Raw genomic sequence first — 23,288 nt, 5'->3', positions numbered from 1 at the left:
GAAAGCAAATGTTATCAAAGATCTTTATTGGGGCATCTCCCACATCAGAAGAACAGGTTTTGTTTTCTTTATTCTTGCCTGTTCTGTTGATGCGAGAGTGAAACCACCTTCCAGTCGCACCTGAAGTATTTACAGTATATTGACCACACATGAAACAGCTTGAAACAATAGATTTGTGAAATTTGCATGACTGACTGAGACCTGAGGGGAAGGAGAGGGTGCGTGCATGGGGGGGAAGCGATGAGATTGGGCCAGCTGTAGATCCTCTCTCCAGATTAGTGAGTTTTATTGTTTGATTACGGGATAGGAATCTTGAATTCAGTTTTGGTCAAATCCATCCTTACATTTGGTTTCAATACTCATCCAAAAACACTGATGATTTGTGTGCATGTCTGATTAAATTCTTATAAAGTTTATAATACATACAAAATGAATAATAGAGCTCATAACAATTTGTACATTTTTGATTAGAGTAAAGATCTAATCTGAACACATCATAAAGTAGGCGAGAGGTTACGCAGGGTTTAAGTTTAATAAAGGTCACAGATCTCTGTGTGTCATAGTTCAGACGTGCTCATTGTGTGCTGATTATTGTCAGTTGTAGACAATATCACAACATTTAGTGCATATATAAACCAAAAAGCATGCAATAATATTGGTGCAAAGATTGTGTTGAACCTAAACTTCTGCTTTTAATGGCTTGTTGCATTATGTTGTATGTTATACATTCCTGTCCTGTTTTAGCATGCTAAAGAAGATTGCCGATTCATCACAGCATGACACATAAATGATGCTAATCGCACCAACCCTTTCTTCTCATGGATTTAAAAAAAAATCTTTAGGTTTGGGACCCTCCCTTACACAGCGGCTATAAATGTGTGAGTGCTTCAGTTGAGGAGAGTGCCTCAGAGAGAAAATGTCTGTTGTCGAGTCACTGCTGCAGTTTTCCAACACAGGTACATTACTGGGAGCTTTGCTGATGCTTCTGGTTTTGTATTTGCTTTCCTCTGGATCCAAATCTCAGAAAGAAGGGAAAGAGCCACCGGGACCCAAACCAGTGCCGCTGTTGGGGAACCTGCTGACCCTTGACCTCACGAGACCCTTTGACACCTTTTTTGAGGTGAGAACTTGACTTGAACACATTCAGACAGTAATAGTAGCCTAACATTTTGAGATTTGTTTGTGAATGTCTTTCTCTGCGTCCTCCAGCTCTCCAAAAGCTACGGGAACATATTCCAAGTGTTTTTGGGTCCCAAAAAAACTGTGATCTTAGTTGGATACAAAACCGTCAAAGAAGCTCTTGTGAATCATGCTGAAGAGTTCGGCGACAGGGATATTGCACCTAGTTTCAGGATAATGAACGACAAACATGGTAGGATGCTCATCCTTACATTTGGTTTCAATACTCATCCAAAAACACTGATGATTTGTGTGCATGTCTGATTAAATTCTTATAAAGTTTATAATACATACAAAATGAATAATAGAGCTCATAACAATTTGTACATTTTTGATTAGAGTAAAGATCTAATCTGAACACATCATAAAGTAGGCGAGAGGTTACGCAGGGTTTAAGTTTAATAAAGGTCACAGATCTCTGTGTGTCATAGTTCAGACGTGCTCATTGTGTGCTGATTATTGTCAGTTGTAGACAATATCACAACATTTAGTGCATATATAAACCAAAAAGCATGCAATAATATTGGTGCAAAGATTGTGTTGAACCTAAACTTCTGCTTTTAATGGCTTGTTGCATTATGTTGTATGTTATACATTCCTGTCCTGTTTTAGCATGCTAAAGAAGATTGCCGATTCATCACAGCATGACACATAAATGATGCTAATCGCACCAACCCTTTCTTCTCATGGATTTAAAAAAAAATCTTTAGGTTTGGGACCCTCCCTTACACAGCGGCTATAAATGTATTGAGTGCAAGAGCTCAGAAGCTCAGAGAGAAAATGTCTGTTGTCGAGTCACTGCTGCAGTTTTCCAGCACAGGTACATTACTGGGAGCTTTGCTGATGCTTCTGGTTTTGTATTTGCTTTCCTCTGGATCCAAATCTCAGAAAGAAGGGAAAGAGCCACCGGGACCCAAACCACTGCCGCTGTTGGGGAACCTGCTGACCCTTGACCTCACGAGACCCTTTGACACCTTTTTTGAGGTGAGAACTTGACTTGAACACATTCAGACAGTAATAGTAGCCTAACATTTTGAGATTTGTTTGTGAATGTCTTTCTCTGTGTCCTCCAGCTCTCCAAAACCTACGGGAACATATTCCAAGTGTTTTTGGGTCCCAAAAAAACTGTGATCTTAGTTGGATACAAAACCGTCAAAGAAGCTCTTGTGAATCATGCTGAAGAGTTCGGCGACAGGGATATTGCACCTAGTTTCAGGATAATGAACGACAAACATGGTAGGATGCTTCTTTTTTCTGCCTCAAATGAACGTGCAAACTGTAAATGTGTCACGATCCCTGTCTGTTTCTTGTGTCTCTGTGTCTTCATTGTAGCCTTGTTCCCCTCATGTTTCCCTGCTAATCTGTTCCCTTGTTTGTTGCCACGGACACTCATTGGACCACACCATCTGCTTGTTAGTTTCCATAGTTACTCATTAGTTCAGCTCAGTATATATACCCCTGTGTTTCAGCACTTGTTTGTTGTTTCCCTGTTGATGCTCCTGTATTGGATTTCTGGTCTAGCTCCTGCTCTTGCTCATTGTTCCTTTGTTAATTACCCGTGTTTGTTTTCTTGTTTTGTCAAAAACTACTTGCGTTTGGATCTGCCTCACCTCATCCCAGCATAACAAACTGCTAGGTATTTCATAAAACAAAGATGTTGCACAAGCTTTCAAATCTTCATGGCCTCTCTGAGTCAAAATTTACTCAAATGGGTTTAACTACATGAAATAAATTTGTCACAAATATGAAGTCGTTATAAGGATTCGTACAAAATTGGGTGGGAACCAGCCAATTTAACAATGAAAAACCAAAAATGCATTTAACTATCGGACTGTTAGCTTGAAATTGTGCATGTCTTAAGTGAGTATATGTAGGTAGAACTTTTTATTTCTTTTACATTTTTGTTTGCCAGTATGTCTGCGTAATCATTCTCTACTAGTGTTGCTGGGATTCTAAGATGGTTTTGTGTTGATCAGGGATCATCTTTTCCAATGGAGAGAACTGGAAAGAAATGCGACGCTTCGCTCTCAGCAACCTGCGGGACTTTGGGATGGGCAAGAGAGGAAGTGAAGAGAAAATCATAGAGGAAATTCAGTATCTGAAAGGAGAGTTTGATAAGTTTGAAGGTACAAGCCGAGACACACACATGCAAACATGCTCTTATGCTGCGTTCAAGTCCTCCTGCGACGTTCGTACTTATGAGTTGACAAGTCGTAATTACGACGTCAGGTGCGTTCAAGTCAGTTTAGTCGGCACAAGATGGCGGTGTACCTTCTTTTAATAAATGACAAGAAAATACTGGGATGGGCAAGAGAGGAAGTGAAGAGAAAATCATAGAGGAAATTCAGTATCTGAAAGGAGAGTTTGATAAGTTTGAAGGTACAAGCCGAGACACGCACATGCAATCATGCTCTTAGTTTATAAGATCCATTGAGAGACAGTTTGTTTTTTCCTCTTCACAGAGAAACCCTTCGACACGACACAGCCGGTGAACTACGCTGTGTCAAACATCATCTCATCTATCGTGTACGGCAGCAGATTTGAATACACAGACCCTCGATTCACTGAAATGGTCGACAGAGCAAATGAGAACGTTCACCTCACTGGAACGACTTCTATGATGGTATGTATGCTTTATATGCTGACATTGGTCTATAGTTTGTCAACTACCGACAGGCATTACAAAATCTATTAATGGACATGTGGACATGTTTTGTAGTGTTGGATGAAGTACTCAAATCAAGTACATGAGTAAAAATACAGATTACCCTTAAAAAAAATAACTCCACTAAAATAAGTCAATAAGATTTGTGCAGACTTTTATTATGTACTGATCTGCAAATAAGCAAAAAAATTATTTCATTACCAAAACATGTCATACACCATTACTACTCTTGAAACTACAATATCAATTTAAATGTACTAATAATTAAAGTGTACAATAAATAGCTAAATATACCCCATTATTTTAAAAATAAGGAAAAACAAATTGTGTGTAAATATGTGATGACAAATAGTATAAAAATACAATGCACAAACATCACACTAGGCAAGAGGAACGCTATGCAAACATACTAGTTTTATAGAATTTGAAACTACTGCAGCTGGGAAGATGCATGCATTAATTTGCAAAGATTTATAGTTTTTACCTACAGTAGTCCATTACAAACAGTCAGTGACACACAAATGCCAGATAATGGGCTTAAACAACTCATCCTTTTACAGCTGATTTAGTTCACAAATAATGACCTAAATATGATTTTCATTTACAATAATTAATGCAAAAATTTGCCATTAGTAACATACTTTTCACGCCATCAGTCACATGTGCGCACTCAAGCTCCAAGAATATCCAAGTTCTTGCCTCATTCAGACATGAAACAGTTCAGTGAAATGTTTACTGGATTGCTTTGAACGGATCACTGAATCAAAAGGTGATTGACTTGAGAACAGCTGCAAGTGGATCAGTCTGATTAGTGAATGAATTGGAAATTGCGAGCAGAAAAGAATAAGCTTATACATGAAGACATCGCTTCTCAGAGCGGGTCTTGATTTCTTCAGCTTCAAATAACAAGAAACAATATGTTTTGATGAAATGTAGTGTGATTAAAAAAAGTACAATATTTAAAGTATGATTATACTATGGAATGTAGTAAATGAAAAAAGTGCATCTCTGGAGAACATGTCACCTAGTCTTTCTTGTGTCTCTGAATGTGCATTTCTAGATTTATAATATATTTCCGTGGTTGGGTCCAATCCTAAAAAACAAAAGGATTATTGTAAACAATATTGTGCAAAGTAGACAACATATGATGAAGTTGATCAATGGACTTCTGGAGACTCTGAATCCACAAGACCGCAGAGGATTTGTCGACTCGTTTCTCATCCGCAAACAGAACGACGAGGTATGTCATTTTTTGCCTTCAACATTTTCGATGATCCCCTTTACTGTAATAATCGGAAATTCAGTTGGTGTATAAATATGCATTTGGTCGATTGAATTTGACAGCAATCAGGCAAGAAGGACTCATAATTTCATGAGGAGAATCTTATGATGTCTGTGACAAATCTGTTTGTCGCTGGCACTCCTTGATGAGAAGGGCCAGTTCATCAAGAGAGATGCTTTCATGCCCTTTTCTGCAGGTCAGTGAAACTTCAGCACAAGGCCGTAACCATGTCCACATTGGGGGGGGTCAAAGCAATACTTGATAGTAATGGTCTTTTTATTTAAAGGAATGTAAGAAAAAGAAAGAAAACCAGTAAAAGAACTGAAGTTTATTATAAAGTAATGCTTTGGAACTTCTTGCAAATAATATTTTTATTTTTTAAAATATGCACACATTCACTCTTAATGCTGGAATATAGCCTACTATACAACTTTTGAATAATTGAATTTTTATGTCTTAATGCTGACTTTTTATGGCATAATAATTACTTTTGTCATAATTATGATTGACCAAAGCATTATGTGATTTTTTTTATGTGAAATGGCCTTCCATACATGTAAAATCTATACACAAAAAAAAAAACTGTTAAGAAAAAAAGTTAAAATTTACCTTTAAAATCAGCCATTCAAACATAATTTATCACAGGCTCTGGCTCTGACTTTCAGCAACTCGCACCAACTTCTGCATATTGGGAATGCTAGTCTCATCACATTAATTTACGAAATACATGAATCACTTAAAAGATGTATATTTGCTATTCAAAACAGCCTAATTGAACAAAAAGGTCTAGAAGTTTGAATCACTGGATATTACTGTCGATTGTTTAACATTACTATGAAAGTCGTCAAATATTAACAAATATTTTAGTTGCTTATGTTTCTTTTTCGCTGTTAAAAGAGTTTGCGCTCGTCAAACCCGCCTTCTTTTATTTGATTGGCTACCTCAATCATTTTGACATTAGGTGTGTTCAATTTCATACAGACCGATCGGCGAGAGTTGTCGCTTGCAGTCGGGTAGCGGAATTGAAAGCCGAGACGTAAAGTCTGACACTTTTCTCGTATAGACTCTCACGCGGTGTTTGCATACTATATCACAGATGAAGTGAATTAAACGCAATTTTTGTCAAATACACAGACGTTTCAGAGATGTTTTCATGAAACAACAGAAACACTTTTCATGTACTGCTTAATACAGTGCTATCTGTACAAGAATAAAGTTCAACATAAGCCTTTACTATTCAAATAAAGTGGGTCTTATGTACACTTTTATCATTGTTTTTTGATTAACATGACTCAATATAACATTTGCGACTACAGTAAAAGAGCTTTTACTGTTATAAAAACACAGATTTGTGAGCATTAGTGGAACTGAAGGTGTCAGAATAAACACGAAACACGATTGTTGTCGTGTGGTGAATTCAGCCAATCGTGAAACAGCTTTCGTCATCAGAGCTCCTGCAGCCGCTCTGGAGAAGCTCTCGAATCGCTCTTGCGGTACGTCACAGTGACGTAGCGTCGCCGCTGTCTCAGTTCAGACAAAATCTCTAACCAGCATGCACTGCTTCAAGTCAGCCACTGATCAGTCTTCGCAGCGCTGCATAAAGTTGAACATACTGTACCTATTGATGAGCTGAGGCAGACCAACCAATAGAGCAGCAGCCCTCCAGCTCCCATTGGCTCTGTTCCGAAACCTATTGTGCTGCCTACCTAGACAACAGTTTAAACAGACAATTCAACAGCCTCTCTCTCTTTCTCAGGACGCAGGATGTGTCTTGGAGAGGGTTTGGCCAGGATGGAGCTCTTCCTGTTCTTCACCTCCCTCCTTCAGAGCTACTGCTTCACGACTCCACCTGGAGTTTCTGGAGATGAGCTGGATCTCAAAGGAGTAGTCGGAGTCACGTTGAATCCATCGCCACACAAGCTGTGTGCGATCAGACGCTCCTGATAGAAGAAAATAAAATCAGAAAACACAGAAACAAAACATCTCACCTCGTTGTAGCATGATTTGGGTGTTTTTTTTTTTTTTCCTTTTACAGTATTTGCTCTTTTGAGTAAATGTATACAGTGCAGTGGCGGCTTGTCGGGGCAGGCAGGGGAGGTTTCCCCAAAATTTTGAGGTGAAAATGAGGACGATTTAATGTTAATAAAATACACAATTCATTTCAGTTCATGTCTCAGAATGTGTATTTTTTGTTTGTAATTTCAGTTGTAATGCCATAACGTGAAAGTGCTGCTTTTCTATCACGAATGTGCCGAATACACACATATACACATACAAACACACACACACATACACACACACAACATGTCTCAGAATGTGTATTTTTTGTTTGTAATTTCACAGTTGTAATGCCATAACGTGAAAGTGCTGCTTTTCTATCACGAATGTGCCGAATACACACATATACACATACAAACACACACTTCTCCAGGCCAATTACTGAAATCAGACACAGGTGTTCATCATTTTGCACTTAACCTACTTACTCACCGCTCGTCTTCCGCCCCTCTCTGCAGACTTCGCTGAACCACGCCCAGTCAGTGAAAGTGATTTTGTGCCTCTTTGAGATGGTACAATAATGCATCTTTCACTTGCAGAACGCAAGCTTCTAGAGGGCACATAACTCGTAATGAATTTAGTTAAAAGGGTGCAGAGCCAGTGGTGGTTTTGTAGGCAAACATTAATGCCTTGAATTTTATGCGAGAAGCTACTGGTAGCCAGTGCAAATTGATGAACAGAGGTGTGACGTGCATTCTTTTCGGCTCATTAAAGATTAATCTTGCAGCGGCATTTTGGATTAATTTTAGAGGTTTGATAGAAGTGGCTGGAAGACCTGCCAAGAGAGCATTGCAATAGTCCAGCCTGGACAGAACAAGAGCTTGAACAAGGAGTTGTGAAGCATGTTCTGAAAGAAAGGGCCTGATCTTCTTGATGTTGAATAAAGCAAATCTGCAGGACCGGGCAGTTTTAACAATGTGGTCTGAGAAATTCAGCTTATCATCAATCACAACTCAATGATTTCTAGCTGTTTTTGAAGGAGTTATGGTTGATGAACATAACTGGATGGTGAAATTGTGATGAAACGATGGGTTTGTAGTAAGAATTGGTTATAAAAACTGAAAACAGAAGGGAAACAAGTAGTAAGAAAAGAGAATGATTCAAAAGCGATACTTATGTCCCTTGCCGGTGTCCCTGCTTGGTGGAGTCGAACGGTAGAGTCGATGGTCTTTACACTCTTCGGTCTTCACAGGAGGAGAGCTTCACACGAGGGCTGCCGTGACCGCTGCCGCGGTATACTAAGCTTTTTATATTCGTCTAACAAAACTCAAATACTTCATCAAGAAGGTCAGTCAGAAGAATAAACACATATAAAGCCTAGAGAAGATATCATGTACATCTTGAACATCAAGATTTTGGTCTTTTTTTCTCAATTTTCTAGGGCACCACTGTAGTTCCTCTGCTGATGTCTGTTTTGAAGGATCCAAGCGAATGGGAAAAACCAAACAGCTTTTACCCAGAACACTTCCTTGATGAGAAGGGCCAATTCGTCAAGAGAGATGCTTTCGTTCCCTTTTCTGCAGGTCAGTGAAACTTCAGCTCAAGGCTGTAACCATGTCTACATTGGGGGGGTCAAAGCAATTTTAGATAGTAAAGGAAGGTCTTTTTAATTTTAAAGAATTAAATGGTTAAATAATTTAAAGGGAGTTAAGAGAATAAAGAATAGAATTTATTATGAAGTAATGCATTTGAACTATTTGCAAATTTTATTTTAATATATGCACACATTCACTCCTAAGGCTGGAATATAACTTTAAAAACAACTTTTATGCCATGATTTACTTTTTATGTCTTAATGCAAATTTTTTAATGACATTTTAATGTTGTAACTATGAATATTTGTCAGTATTTTGACTTTTTATCTCATCATTTCAACTTTTTTGTCATAATTTTGATTTTCATGTCATTAAGATTAACCAGGCATTTTTTTTCATAATTAGGCCTATTAACAGAAAGAAAAAAAAATAATAATAGAATGAATTACTAATGTATGTAAACTACAACTAAACTAAACTAAAATAAAATAAGGGATTAGAAAGGTTTACAGAAGCAAAATATACATCTAATAATATAATACAGTAATATGGCATAATATAGGCTAATCTGCATGTGCTGGAAACATCAGATCAGGGCAGATTGAGTGTTTTCTTTTCTATCGTCAGTGTTGGGGAAAGTTACTTTTAAAAGTAATGCATTACAATATTGCGTTACTTCCTAAAAAAGTAACTAATTACGTTACTTAGTTACTTTTTATTGAAAGTAATGTGTTATGTTACTTTTGCGTTACTTTTTAAATCTGGGCTGGACTTGCTCGTTTGCTTTTAATATAAAAAGTTTTATTTTTGGCAAATGTAAAAGCCCTTTCACACCAAAAGCCTCAGGCTGAAGGAAATGTAAATTCACATCTGTACAGTATACACAGAAGAAGAAAGTTCAACACTCTTCAGAAATAAAAAAAGAAGAAATGTTAGTTTATCTTGTGTAATTTGTGCTTATTAGTATGGTTGAATTGGATCACCGAAGGTCAGCAGTAAATTAGTTAATAAAACGGGATTAAATACATAAAGGATATTTGTATTATTTAACGTGCTTCTCAGTTTCTCATCTGACACTGTGTACAGATACTCTGCCATACTGTACTCTCTCTTTAGGGCCAAATAGCATTGCATTTTACTCTGTTGTTGTGTTTGTGTTTGCCAATGAGTGATTTAATTCTGTTTGGTTTGTGCAGTAATCTGATTGATTCTGATGTTGTTAGTGTTGTTACTCTCTCTCTCTCTCTCTGTCTGTCTCTCAGGCCGCAGGGTTTGTCTTGGAGAGGGTTTGGCCAGGATGGAGCTCTTCCTGTTCTTCACTTCTCTCCTTCAGAGCTACCGCTTCACGACTCCACCTGGAGTGTCTGCCCCATTCTGAAAGTGCATTTCTGGACAACATCAGTTTCTCTTCTGTCCATTTCTAGCTTTACAACACATTTCCATGGTTGGGTCCATTCCTGAAAAACAAAAAGATTATTATACACAATATGCTGCAAAATAGACAACAGATGACGAATCTGATCAATGGGCTTCTTGAGACTCTGAATCCACACGACCGCAGAGGGTTTGTCGACTCCTTTCTCATCCGCAAACAGAGCGAAGAGGTACAGGTACCATGTGGCATAGAAATACAGGAGGATGTAGAAAGCGATCAGCAGCTTTGATAATTGAACTGAATCATATACAAGTTTAGTTGAGAATTTTGAATGAATTATAATCAATTAAGTACTTTGTAATTTATTTTTCCTCATTATTTTAGTAAAAAGGATAATTTTGTGCTTTTGTGGGTTTGTGCTTGCCAGCAATTGGGCAAGAGGGAATATTTTCACCAGGAGAATCTCCTCATGACGGTGGGAAATCTCTTTGTCGCTGGTACTGACACCACAGGAACGACTCTGCGCTGGGGTCTGATGCTTATGGCTAAATACCCTCATATACAGGGTAAAAACACAGTAATATGAAGAGTATTTCCTCAATGCTGAATTTAATAGTCCAAAGGAACAAAAAATGTTTGCATTTGTGTGCAGATCGAGTTCAGGAGGAGATTGACAGAGTGATCGGTGGACGTCAGCCAGTGGTGGAAGACAGAAAGAAATTACCATACACAGATGCTGTGATTCATGAAACTCAAAGACTGGCCAACATAGTACCTTTGAGTCTACCACATATAACCAGCTGCGATGTTACCTTCAATGGATACTTCATCAAGAAGGTCAGTCAGAGGAATTAATATGTATAAGGCCTAGTAAAGATACCATGTGCATCTTGAACATCAAAGTTTTGGTCTTTTCTCTTCATTTTCTAGGGCACCACTGTAGTTCCTCTGCTGACGTCTGTTTTGAAGGATCCAAGCGAATGGGAGAAACCAAACAGCTTTTACCCAGAACACTTCCTTGATGAGAAGGGCCAGTTCATCAAGAGAGATGCTTTCATGCCCTTTTCTGCAGGTACGTTCAAATCTAAACACCCAGTGATTTGAAGAAATAAACATTTGAATTGTAATTAAACACATTTTTTCTTCTCTCAGGCCGCAGGGTTTGTCTTGGAGAGAGTTTGGCCAGGATGGAGCTCTTCCTGTTCTTCACTTCTCTCCTTCAGAGCTACCGCTTCACGACTCCACCTGGAGTGTCTGGAGATGAGCTGGATCTCAAAGGAATAGTAGGAATAACGTTGAATCCGTCTCCACACAAGCTGTGTGCGATCAGACGCTCCTGAATGAAGAAAATATCAGAAAACACAAACAATACTCACCTCTATGTAGTATGATCTGGGTGATTTTTGCACTTGTTTTACGGTAACTTGCCTATTCTTCTGAGGAAATGTATGTAAATAATAAGCGATGTGTGTGAAGCCACGTTTTGTGGAACAATTTGAGGCTAGCCGCTAGATTATAAATCAATGAAGAATGTTGTTACTGATTGTTTAGAGAAATAAAAACTTATTCTAATTTGTAGGCTATTTAAATAATGCCAAATAGCAACCTTCCCCCGCGCCTATTGGCTTTCACAGAGCATGCGCATAAAGCGCCGTCAAATTTTTTCATAATTTTGACTTTTTAAAGCATTTTTTCTTACGTAGTGTAAAAGTGATTCTACTAAAATATATATATTTTTCTTTCTTAAAATGTAGCTTTATAACAGACAGTCTGTAAGCAACCTAAGACTAACAATTACCTTTTATTGAAAAATTTAGCATACTATAGACGTCTCTGCTGATAATTAGAACATGTTTATGTTTGCTTTATTTGACATCTATCCATAAATTCATTCACTATTGTTGTGGTGTAAATAGTTTTTTTTTTTTTTTTTAAACTCGCGTGTTTTAACTCACAAATAAAATGTTTTTTAAGGCAACATTGCTTTTTTTGTTGGCGGTGATGAATGGCCCCTTATTGGGTGACTTTTGTTCATGGTTTTTAAGAATGAGTGTCACACAACCTGTCCAGGTTGACATATTTTGACTCACTCTTATTAACGTATATGTTAATCATCACCCTCATAACAGATCTGTAACCCATTTTTGAGAGCTGATTTGATTGACAGGGCCACTTAGTGTGAGGACACATTACACCCTAAAGCCTCTGATGAAATGTTATATTGCCTAATCAGGTCTGTGAAAGCAGGTCTGTAGTCACTCCAGGTTAAAGAGTGACAAAGGTGAGAGATGCACTCATGAACATTGTGTCTCCTGGGCAAGATTAATAGATCACAACACACCAATAGTTCAGTGTGAGTTTCGCAGATAATGAAGAGTTGAATGGAATCATATCGTGTTAACTGACATTAAGTTATACAATGCTAAGCTTATTATTTAAATGTAAATATATATCAAAATATTTAAAACAGTGTTTCATTAAACATTGTACAATGCCGTTTTATTTAATGTTATTTGTCACTGTTATTTTAAGGTATTGTTTGGCTTCAAATGGCCTGGCATTTCGCACACATACAGTTTATGAATCACTTTTATGATACTTTTATGATGCTTCTGTGTCCTTATTCTCTTTCTCATGTGCTGTGACAGATTCTGTTCAAAACAGATTCAGATTGGTTTCTGCTCAGTTCCTGTACAACAACCACCGATCACGAACCACATCCAGCCTTAAATCTCCAGTTTTAATAATGTTTAAATGTGTGCAAATGTTCTCCATTTACAATGTGGGTTTCTGATCAATCTAAACAAAGTAATAAAGGCTCATAATAGCAATTTAAAGTCAAACATATCTTGATTGGTGTCAAGATTGGTGTTGCTCATCCAAGCACAAAATAAGATGGCGGTAGGCAAGAGATTATGCTGGTTTGTCGTTTGATTTTTGATAGGTCACAATATCTCTGTGGGTCACAGTTCAGATTGCTCATTATTTGCTGTCAAATAAACACATTATCACAATATTAGTCAATATATAAACCAAAAATCATGTTTTAATCGTGTAATACTTAAAGAAATAATTAAGTGTAATAATATAGGTCTGTGATTGTGTTAAACCTGACTTATTGTTTGATTAATGTTTCTGTCTCGGTTTAACAGGCTGAAGAAGATTAATGATTCACCAAAGGGAGTCACATACATGCTGATGTAATCACACCAACCCTTTCCTCTAATGGACTTTTTTATTTGGGATCACACAAGGTCCCTCCCTTACACAGCGGCTATAAATGTATTGAGTGCAAGAGCTCAGAAGCTCAGAGAGAAAATGTCTGTTGTCGAGTCACTGCTGCAGTTTTCCAGCACAGGTACATTACTGGGAGCTTTGCTGATGCTTCTGGTTTTGTATTTGCTTTCCTCTGGATCCAAATCTCAGAAAGAAGGGAAAGAGCCACCGGGACCCAAACCAGTGCCGCTGTTGGGGAACCTGCTGACCCTTGACCTCACGAGACCCTTTGACACCTTTTTTGAGGTGAGAACTTGACTTGAACACATTCAGACAGTAATAGTAGCCTAACATTTTGAGATTTGTTTGTGAATGTCTTTCTCTGCGTCCTCCAGCTCTCCAAAACCTACGGGAACATATTCCAAGTGTTTTTGGGTCCCAAAAAAACTGTGGTCTTAGTTGGATACAAAACTGTCAAAGAAGCTCTTGTGAATCATGCTGAAGAGTTCAGCGACAGGGATATTCCACCTAGTTTCAGGATAATGAACGACAAACATGGTAGGATGCTTCTTTTTTCTGCCTCAAATGAACGTGCAAACTGTAAATGCTAGACATTTCGCAAGACAAACATGTTGCACAAGCTTTCAGATCTTCATGGCCTCTCCAGGCTAATGAAATGTACTCAAATGTGTATGACTACTGAAAGGAATTAGATTTTCAGTGAAATTGCCATAATATGAGCTCATCTTAAGGATGAATACACAATTTGGTGGGAACCAGCCAATGTAACAATGAAAAACCTAAAAATGCTATTATTACGGGACTGTTTGCTTGAAAGTGAATGCTGTCTTTAATCAAGAAATATAAATGTGTTCCCATCAATAATTAGTGAAAATTTTTTTTTTTTTTACATATTTAAAGTAATATAAATTGATTTGCACAGATCTTCATGGCCTCTCCAGGCTAATGAAATGTACTCAAATGTGTATGACTACTGAAAGGAATTAGATTTTCAGTGAAATTGCCATAATATGAGCTCATCTTAAGGATGAATACACAATTTGGTGGGAACCAGCCAATGTAACAATGAAAAACCTAAAAATGCTATTATTACGGGACTGTTTGCTTGAACGTGAATGCTGTCTTTAATCAAGAAATATAAATGTGTTCCCATCAATAATTAGTGAAATTTTTTTTTTTTTTTTACATATTTAAAGTAATATAAATTGATTTGCAAATAGATTATTCATTTATTAGCCTGCCATACAATGCTTTTGTATATGTATATGGTACACTGTATATGTCATAAAGGTGCAAGGATAGTGAACTCATTGCATTATCATTCTCTACTAGTGTTGCTGCAGACTCATAGTCTGATGGTTTTGTGTTGATCAGGGATCATCTTTTCCAATGGAGAGAACTGGAAAGAAATGCGACGCTTCGCTCTCAGCAACCTGCGGGACTTTGGGATGGGCAAGAGAGGAAGTGAAGAGAAAATCATAGAGGAAATTCAGTATCTGAAAGGAGAGTTTGATAAGTTTGAAGGTACAAGCTGAGACACACACATGCAATCATGCTCTTAGTTCATAAGATCCATTGAGAGACGGTTTGTTGTTTCCTCTTCACAGAGAAACCCTTCGACACGACACAGCCTGTGAACTACGCTGTGTCAAACATCATCTCATCTATCGTGTACGGCAGCAGATTTGAATACACAGACCCTCAATTCACTGAAATGGTCGACAGAGCAAATGAAAATGTTCGGATTGGTGGATCAATTTCTATATGGGTGAGTATAATCAATATGTTAACCAGAAACTGTATTTTGTCCACAGATACTACAAAATGTGACCCTGGACCACAAAACCAGTCATAAGGGTCAATTTTTCATCTTTCTATATACATCATTTCCTCATCAGCTTTCCATTGATGTATGGTTTGTTAGGACAATATTTAGCCGAGATACAACTATTTAAAAATCTGGAATCTGAGGGTGCAAAAAAAAAAAAAATACTGAGAAAATCACCTTTAAAGTTGTCCAAATGAAGTTCTTAGCAATGCATGTTGCGAATCAATAATTAAGTTTTGATATATTTATGTTAGGAAAGTTACAAAATATCTTCATGGAACATGATCTTTACTTAATATCCTAATGATTTTTGGCATAAATTAAAAATCGATAATTTTGAGCCATACAATGTATTTTTTGGCTATTGCTAAAAATATACCCAAGCGACTTACGACTGGTTTTGTGCTCCAGGGTCACAAATCTATTATTTACAAGGCGCCCATTTTGTACAATGAACCCAAATCTATCACAGAAACTTTTGAAAGTGCATCTCTGGATAACAATCTCTTTTGTCTCCTATTGTCCATTTCTAGCTTTACAACACATTTCCGTGGTTGGGTCCATTACTGAAGAGCAAAAGGATTATTGTAAAAAATATTATCCAAAATAGAGAACAGATGATGAAGTTGATCAAGGCACTTCAGGAGACTCTGAATCCACACGACCGCAGAGGATTTGTCGACTCGTTTCTCATCCGCAAACAAAACGATGTGGTGTGTAATTTTTCAATGATCCCCTTTACTGTAATGATCGGAATATTCAGGTGGCAGATGAAAATTAGCAGTTTTCACAAGATCTGAAAAGGTCTTCTTTCATTTTGGGTTTCGCTGAGTTTATTCAATCAAGCACTTGTCATTTTGAATGAGTCTTTTTTAGCTTATTATGGTGGTAAAGGGAATAAATATTCATTTTGTGGATTGCATTTGACAGATATCCGGCAAGAAGGACTCATATTTTCATGAGGAGAATCTTATGATGTCTGTGACAAATCTGTTTATCGCTGGTACCGACACCACAGGAACGACTCTGCGCTGGGGTCTGATGCTTATGGCTAAATACCCTCATATACAGGGTAAAAACACAGTAATATGAAGAGTATTTCCTCAATGCTGAATTTAATAGTCCAAAGGAACAAAAAATGTTTTCATTTGTGTGCAGATCGAGTTCAGGAGGAGATTGACAGAGTGATCGGTGGACGTCAGCCAGTGGTGGAAGACAGAAAGAAATTACCTTATACAGATGCTGTGATTCATGAAACCCAGAGACTGGCAAACATAGTGCCCATGAATCTCCCTCATATGACCAGCTGTGACGTTACCTTCAATGGATACTTCATCAAGAAGGTCAGTCAGAAGAATAAATACATATAAAGCCAAGAGAAGATACCATGTGCATCTTGAACATCAAAGTTTTGGTCTTTTCTCTTCATTTTCTAGGGCACCACTGTAGTTCCTCTGCTGACGTCTGTTTTGAAGGATCCAAGCGAATGGGCAAAACCGAACAGCTTTTACCCAGAACACTTCCTTGATGAGAAGGGCCAATTCGTCAAGAGAGATGCTTTCGTTCCCTTTTCTGCAGGTCAGTGAAACTTCAGCATAAGATATAAAAGCTAAAGAAAATAAATGTGGCTGTGCCCATCATACACTACCAACCAGCTGTCCAAATACATAACCAACTGTCCAAAATCTGCAGACTGGCTCTGACTTTCAGCAACTAGTGCTGACTTCTCCAGACTACAAATCTGGCCAAATGTTTATTCCGGCTCTGCAAAATTTTGCAGGTGAAATCCAGTCATTTCAATAGGTATCCACATGATTTTCTATGAGTTTCACATAAGGGCGGAAAAAATTCTCCATGCAGACTTCGCTCACGTTCAAGTTCACACAAATTTGCTGCGCTGACCAACAGAAATCTGCTTGGTTTTAAAGTGATTTCTGTGTAAGCAGTTCTTCACACATTGCTACATTACTGACAATAGCTGTGTCCCAAATGACACACTGTACACTACTTTTGCACTATGTACTCAACCGTGTAGTGTATGGATTATATAAGGTTATTTTGTCATTTATAATCGGAGTCTGATAGCTCCTCCTCCTCTGTTTCATAATTAAAGTTGCAACAGTTGAGTGCATGAAGTGTCCAACATTCCACACTTAGTTTTTCAGTTATTTAAGTGCATATCCTCCAGATATTTAACATGCACTTTTTCTTTTTGGAATTTTCAGTGCGAACGCAATACTCACACTATTTATACTACAAAATGCCATAGAATAAGTACGCAAATTGGGGACCTATAGGACCTTTTTTGCCAACAAAATTTGGCTAATATGACGGCACCTTTAATCGTAGCCAATGCTAAATATGTCGAAAACGGCTCTTATTGGAGAGACTTTTGGACTGTTAGGTTCTGATCAGGTAATGGATGAGTAATGGATGGGTGCCGGTCAGAACACCAATAATGAGCTTTAGATTGTGTATTGGTAGAGAAAAGCAGGGCCACAGATGTACAGTTAAATGTGTAGATAGTCTGAAAAATAAGTACAATAAAGATAATAAACTAAAGAGAGAATAAAAGTTACGTCTTCTTTCTTTGCGTGAACATTTGGGGGCTTTATGCAAATCTTCCCACATAGTGAGGTAGGTATGTGGGGGCGTGTTCGAACGAGCCGTTTTAGGTAGGTGTGGCTAACTCTTAACTTTTATAAAGAATATCTCTTTGGATTTGAGACTTTAGTCTTTGCAACTTTACAGATCTTCTTTATGCACCAAGAGCTTGTAACACTCTAAAGAGAAAGGAAAAAATGAAATCGCATCATATGACCCCTTTAAGTAATATTACCGAGCTGGATAATACAGAACAATCGTTACAGGACATGTCTGGGCATGTTCGTATGGTACACATATAACGCTGTTGCGATGACACAAATATAAATAAAATCAGCTTACTTTGTGGTCAGTGACTAACACCTTCTCTAAATCTGCAGCAATCACCACAAACAAACTAAAAATTAACATCATTTCAGCCAGGGGCTCGAACAGATCACACAGACACAGTGAATAGCGGCTGCTCAGCAAACTACGCTGCCCCAGAAATTGTCTTACTATAGGGAAGAGAGGGTCTGTATTACCAAAGACTATAGAATACCCAAGACGTGTCACTAGTATAGTTTTGAATGGGGGAAAATGCAACGCACAATATGGCCGCTCAATCGCAGGAAGCCCCGCCTTCTGAATGAAAGAGCCAATCGCTAATCGGTAAAGTCAGAGTGTCAGAAGCCCCGGTTGCTATAGAAGTTTTGGAGAATTTGATGTTTCCCCATTCAAAGAGATAGGAGTTGCACTTGCATGCCCGAGAGGCGTTTCAAAGATGGCCGCCAAGTGACATGACTTGTCTTAAAAGGACTTTGGTATTACTTACTATTGGAGAAAGCGTAATGGTCAACTTGGATCACGTGTGCCTTAATAACCAATCACATTACAGCCTTGACGTCACTGAATTACAGTCAGAGTTGTGCTACACTCAATCGCCGTTTACAGATACTATAGGAATGAATGAGAAATGCCATAAGCTGTATCCCACCTGTCGCAAAATGTCAGTGACTTCTCTTATAAAACGGCATTTTTTTTGGTCTAAACTCTAAAAATAGTTTAATCCAAAAGTATTGCTTATATTACTACGATTCCTGTTTCATAATAAAGGTCCCTTTTTTAGGAGCCTTTAATACAGCTCCGTTAATATTTCTTGTCACATTCACTTATGAATTACATGAATCATTACATTTAATTAAAAGATAGACTATATTTTCGATTCAAAACGGTATACTTGGACAAAAAAGTCGAGTAGTTTGTATCACTTTATATTGTACAATATGAAGTGATGAAACTACTCGTCTTTCTGTCGCAAAATAGTTGTCAAATGATTATCTACTTAGGCTACGTCTCTTTTTCACCTTATGCGTCGCGCTGGAGTTCACCCTCGGCTTCTGTGAAGAGTGAAGCCCCAGCTTCTTTGATTTGTTTGGCTACTTAAATCATTTTGACATTGACGACCGCTGAGGCGTTTTGTTTTTGTTACAGAGCGCCATGCAGCTCCCATTAGCTGTGTTCCACAACCTGTGCTGCCTAAATAGACAGCATTTCAAACCCAACAGACCATTCAACTGCCCTCTCTCTCACACAGGACGCAGAGTTTGTCTTGGAGAGAGTTTGGCCAGGATGGAGCTCTTCCTGTTCTTCACTTCCCTCCTTCAGAGCTACCGCTTCACGACTCCACCTGGAGTGTCTGGAGATGAGCTGGATCTCAAAGGAATAGTAGGAATAACGTTGAATCCGTCTCCACACAAGCTGTGTGCGATCAGACGCTCCTGAATGAAGAAAATATCAGCAGTCCTTTAAAAAAAAGAAAAGAAAAGAAAAAGAAACCAAACATCTCAGTTTGTTTCAGTATGAGTTGGAAGATTTCTGCACATCAGAGTAAATGTATATATGTAAATAATATAAGCAAAAGTGTGAAACCATGGTTGCAACCACTTCTGAATTTTTGTAAAACTCCTCAGATAAATTAAAGGTTGATATGTCAATAGGAACAACATTTTGAGGCTATTTCCTAGATTATAATTCATTGAATGTTGTTACTGTTTGTTTTGGGAAATAAAAACCTGTTATAATTTGGATCTAGATTGAGCGCAAAAGCGACCACTCGCGAAGCGCTCTTTCACAGATATTATTATGACTTATGTCATTATTATGAATAATTTCGACTTTTTATGCCATAATTATGACTTTTATACAGTCAGCAAGCAGCTTTTTAGAATAAACAAAACAGAATTTTATGAAAGAATAACAAATTATTTACTTTTTTGAAATATTATCTTGCTGGACCTCTTTGTTGATAATTGTTTGCATTATTTGACATCTGTCCATTAATTTATTCACTGTTGTTGTAGTGTAAATTGTAGTTTGCTGCTTTATCCTCACATTATGGAATTTTAAAACTCACGCATTTCACTTCACAAATAAATTATGATTTTTGGCAAACATTGTTTTTGTTGTTGGCTATATGAATTAAAGGGTTACACTGGGATGGAAAATCTCGCGGGAGCGGCGGGAATGGGCTGTCAAAAAAATGTAGGGTCCCGCCATCCTGAGTACCTCCATCATTATTGGCCCCATACCAAGAATGATGGAGTACACATAAACAGATGTTTGTCGTACACCGATTACATTAGCCACCGCGGCACTGCCCCTACTGTCATTTTTCTTTTTTATAGAAATAGAAATCAGTTCAGCTGCAAAACATAGGCTACCCTACACTAAACTGAAAGCGTCTGCTCTGCTCATACAGCCATGTTTGCCAGGTCTGCGTGACAAAACTAGCCCATGCCAGTCAAAAACAGCCCAAAGTAGCGCATTGACCATATCCCAAATATCAAAACTCTAAATAGCCGTTGTCATTTCCATACCTAAAATACATATTTTACCATCACAGATATGTACATTGATCATAACACAGCTCAAAGGCTTCCTATAGTGGCCCTCCTTCACAAAACTTCACATCTAGTAGTTTAATCATGCGTATAATGCAAAATGTTTCAATACAGTCAAATGTAATTTATGCAATATTTCAAACCTTTAACCTTTAATCAACCAACAGTTGGCAACTGTTTAAAAGCAGCCCAATTCCGTGGAAAAAAACGCGGACTTGACAACCCTGCATCCATACACGAGCTGCAGGAGTCAGATTTGACTGGTCACGGGTGGAGAGTAAGGAGAGATGACTGACAAAATTAGAGGATTTGCTGCTCAACAGATCTTGAGCTCATTGATAAATATCTGATCTTGTAAGATGTGCTCCTTTTACACAGAGTGTGCGTGATCACGAAATCGAAAGTGAAAGTGAACAGCGAGCGCTCATTCAAAGGCGATTTTAATACCCCTCATATTGATAGCGGCTCCCTGAAGCGCGAAAATTATATGCAATATTAGAATGTTTGTGGGAGCGGGCGGTAATGGTCAGAAATTCAGCGGGAGCGGGATTAAGTCCCGCACAGGGCTCCACTATGATCAATTCCCTGATAGCACACGTACATCACGGAGACATGCAAGAAGTACTTTTTAGAGTGTTTGCTCATCTGCAATACGTCTATAGGACGTTTCCTATTAGATGTCAAATAGACGTTTAGAAAATATCTTTAAGATGTTTATGATTTAGATGTATGTAAAACTGACATCTTACAGACGTCTATCAAATGTTTGTATACAGCAGATGCTTTCCAGATGAAGTGATCTTTAACAGACATCTTGCAGATGTACCCCAGACAGTGCGGCTCCAGGATTATTTTGTTGGGGGTGCTAAGGGAGGGCTTAACAGTTCAGAGGGAGTGCTAAAAAACGAATTAAATTGAGAGAAAGTAATGAATGCTTAAGCTTCAGCTATATAAGCATGCGAATTCAGCCACCTTGTGTTTTTTTTAATATACAGAAGCTTCGAAAAAGGCATATTTTAAATTTTTTTCTGTGGTATTAAACTTCTCATATGCCACTGTTATTAGTAATAGCCTATAACTTCTAATGCCAACTGCCAAATATGACACTTACATATTAATACAATTTATGAACGCACATAGAAAAGAGAGAAAGATTTTTTCTTTTGTTATAATTTATTTTATTTTTATTTATTTATTAATGTTTTTACACATATCTATTTACTCATTTTTTTGATTTTCATTGTAAATTCTAACATTTTTTTTTTACAATAGATAAAGTGCTGAGTCTGCTGACAATTCATAAAACTATTTCCACATAAGTCATTTTTTAAGAGTTGCTACTCTGTGTGATGACAGATCCTCTCCATCCTGAACTTCAGACTGAGGCTACGTTTACACAAGTGCGTTTTCGTTTTAAAATGCATAACTGTTGCTACGGTTACGCCTGTCGTTTAGACTACTCTGGAGTTTTTGACCCTCGAAAACGGAGACTTCCGAAAACGCTGCAGACCCCGTTTTAGTTTGAAAACTCCGGACTTGCGTTTCAGTGTAAACGGACCAAAACGGAGACTTTTGAAAACGATGGCATGGCTGCCAACATTCGCTCTGCGTATCTTTGACAACCATGTAAACAATAACATCATGCTCATTGTTGTACCTGCATGAATGGTCATGTGACATGCGTTTTCATTTGTGTAGTGTGGACGGCGATCGTTTCTGAAACGCAGTGAAAACGCAAGTGTAGACGAGGATCGTTTTCATTTTAAATGCCGTTTTTAAATGAAAAAATTTCATTTGATTTCATTTTCATTTTATAACGCATAACTTTTGCCATGGTTACGCCTGTTGTTTAGACTACTCTGGCGTTTTCGACCCTCGAAAACGGAGACTTTCAAAAACGCTGCAGACGGGGTTGCGAGTAAACGGACCAAAATGATGGCGTGGCTGCCCACATTCGTATTTGTAACCATTGAAATGTATAGGTAGGTGCCCCATTCGACTGCGCCAAGCACGTAGACGCATACACGTCCGCCATCTTTAACGGTCAACTTGACGTCATTCACCATAATAATCAATGAATATTCGAAAATGCCACAATCCTGCACAGCCGAAGGTTGTAAAAACCTCCGGGATTTAAATTCCCGAAGAAACGGGATAACCTTTCACAGGTGAGAATGTGTTTATGTTTTTAAATGTATTAACTCAATATTACAAGTTTTGAAACATTGGTAACTTATGTTACTGTTATGGTGAATGACGTCAAGTTGACCCTTCGAATGGCGGAAGGCTTGCCTATAGCGGCCCATAGAAACAGTCGCTAATGTTTGTAACTCTGCGTATCCTTGACGACCGTGTAAACAATAACATTATGCACATTGTTGTACCCATAGATATGTATACGTAGATTCCTCATTAGCACTGTTTCTATGGGCCGCTATACTTAAGCCGTCCGCCATATTCGAAGGGTCAACTTGATGTCATTCACCATAACAGTAACCTGTGAAAGGTTATCCCATTTCTTCGGGAATTTAAATCCCGGCAGTTTTTACAACCATCGGCTGTGCAGGATTGTGACATCTTTTTTTTTTTTTTCTCGAATATTCATTGATTATTATGGTGAATGACGTCAAGTTGACCGTTAAA

General features: G+C 38.0%; 1 protein-coding gene, 1 long non-coding RNA gene and 1 pseudogene across 3 annotated transcripts; 2 read left to right on the top strand and 1 right to left on the bottom strand.

Annotated features, from left to right (window-relative positions):
• The first annotated feature begins 1,905 nt into the window (after positions 1-1,905).
• LOC107718558 (cytochrome P450 2K1-like) lies at positions 1,906-11,486 on the top strand (annotated as a pseudogene).
• On the bottom strand, positions 3,819-19,949 carry LOC107718559 (uncharacterized). Its single transcript, XR_001637430.1, has 3 exons — positions 19,878-19,949; positions 17,114-17,119; positions 3,819-3,831 (listed from the first exon to the last, which is right to left on the bottom strand). It is a non-coding gene; the product is annotated as an uncharacterized LOC107718559 (long non-coding RNA).
• Positions 13,334-20,196, top strand: LOC107718554 (cytochrome P450 2K1-like). 2 transcript variants are annotated; one of them, XM_016525670.1, is made up of 9 exons: positions 13,334-13,616; positions 13,706-13,868; positions 14,706-14,855; positions 14,939-15,099; positions 15,693-15,872; positions 16,090-16,231; positions 16,318-16,502; positions 16,596-16,737; positions 19,237-19,329. In XM_016525670.1, exons 1-9 carry the CDS (start codon positions 13,413-13,415, stop codon positions 19,287-19,289), a joined length of 1,380 nt encoding a protein of 459 aa, XP_016381156.1. In that variant the 5' UTR covers positions 13,334-13,412; the 3' UTR covers positions 19,290-19,329. The 2 variants fall into 2 exon arrangements, with proteins under 2 accessions (XP_016381156.1, XP_016381155.1); XM_016525669.1 differs by lacking the exon at positions 19,237-19,329 and adding an exon at positions 19,340-20,196 and having other exon boundaries at positions 13,335-13,616.
• Positions 20,197-23,288: the final 3,092 nt, after the last annotated feature.

The sequence above is a fragment of the Sinocyclocheilus rhinocerous genome, unplaced genomic scaffold, assembly GCF_001515625.1.
Source record: "Sinocyclocheilus rhinocerous isolate Xijiao unplaced genomic scaffold, SAMN03320098_v1.1 scaffold182, whole genome shotgun sequence".
Lineage (NCBI taxonomy): Eukaryota > Metazoa > Chordata > Actinopteri > Cypriniformes > Cyprinidae > Sinocyclocheilus > Sinocyclocheilus rhinocerous.
Note: the sequence above shows the minus strand (reverse complement) of the source record. Positions and strands in the feature narration are given on the sequence as shown.

Bases quoted from the DNA above. Each gene is read 5' to 3' on its own strand.
- LOC107718554 (XM_016525669.1), top strand. From the start codon at position 13,413: ATGTCTGTTGTCGAGTCACTGCTGCAGTTTTCCAGCACAGGTACATTA. The intron at 14,856-14,938 runs GTACAAGCTGAG...TCCTCTTCACAG, and splicing joins AGAGTTTGATAAGTTTGAAG to AGAAACCCTTCGACACGACA. The intron at 16,738-19,339 runs GTCAGTGAAACT...TCTCTCACACAG, and splicing joins TTTCGTTCCCTTTTCTGCAG to GACGCAGAGTTTGTCTTGGA.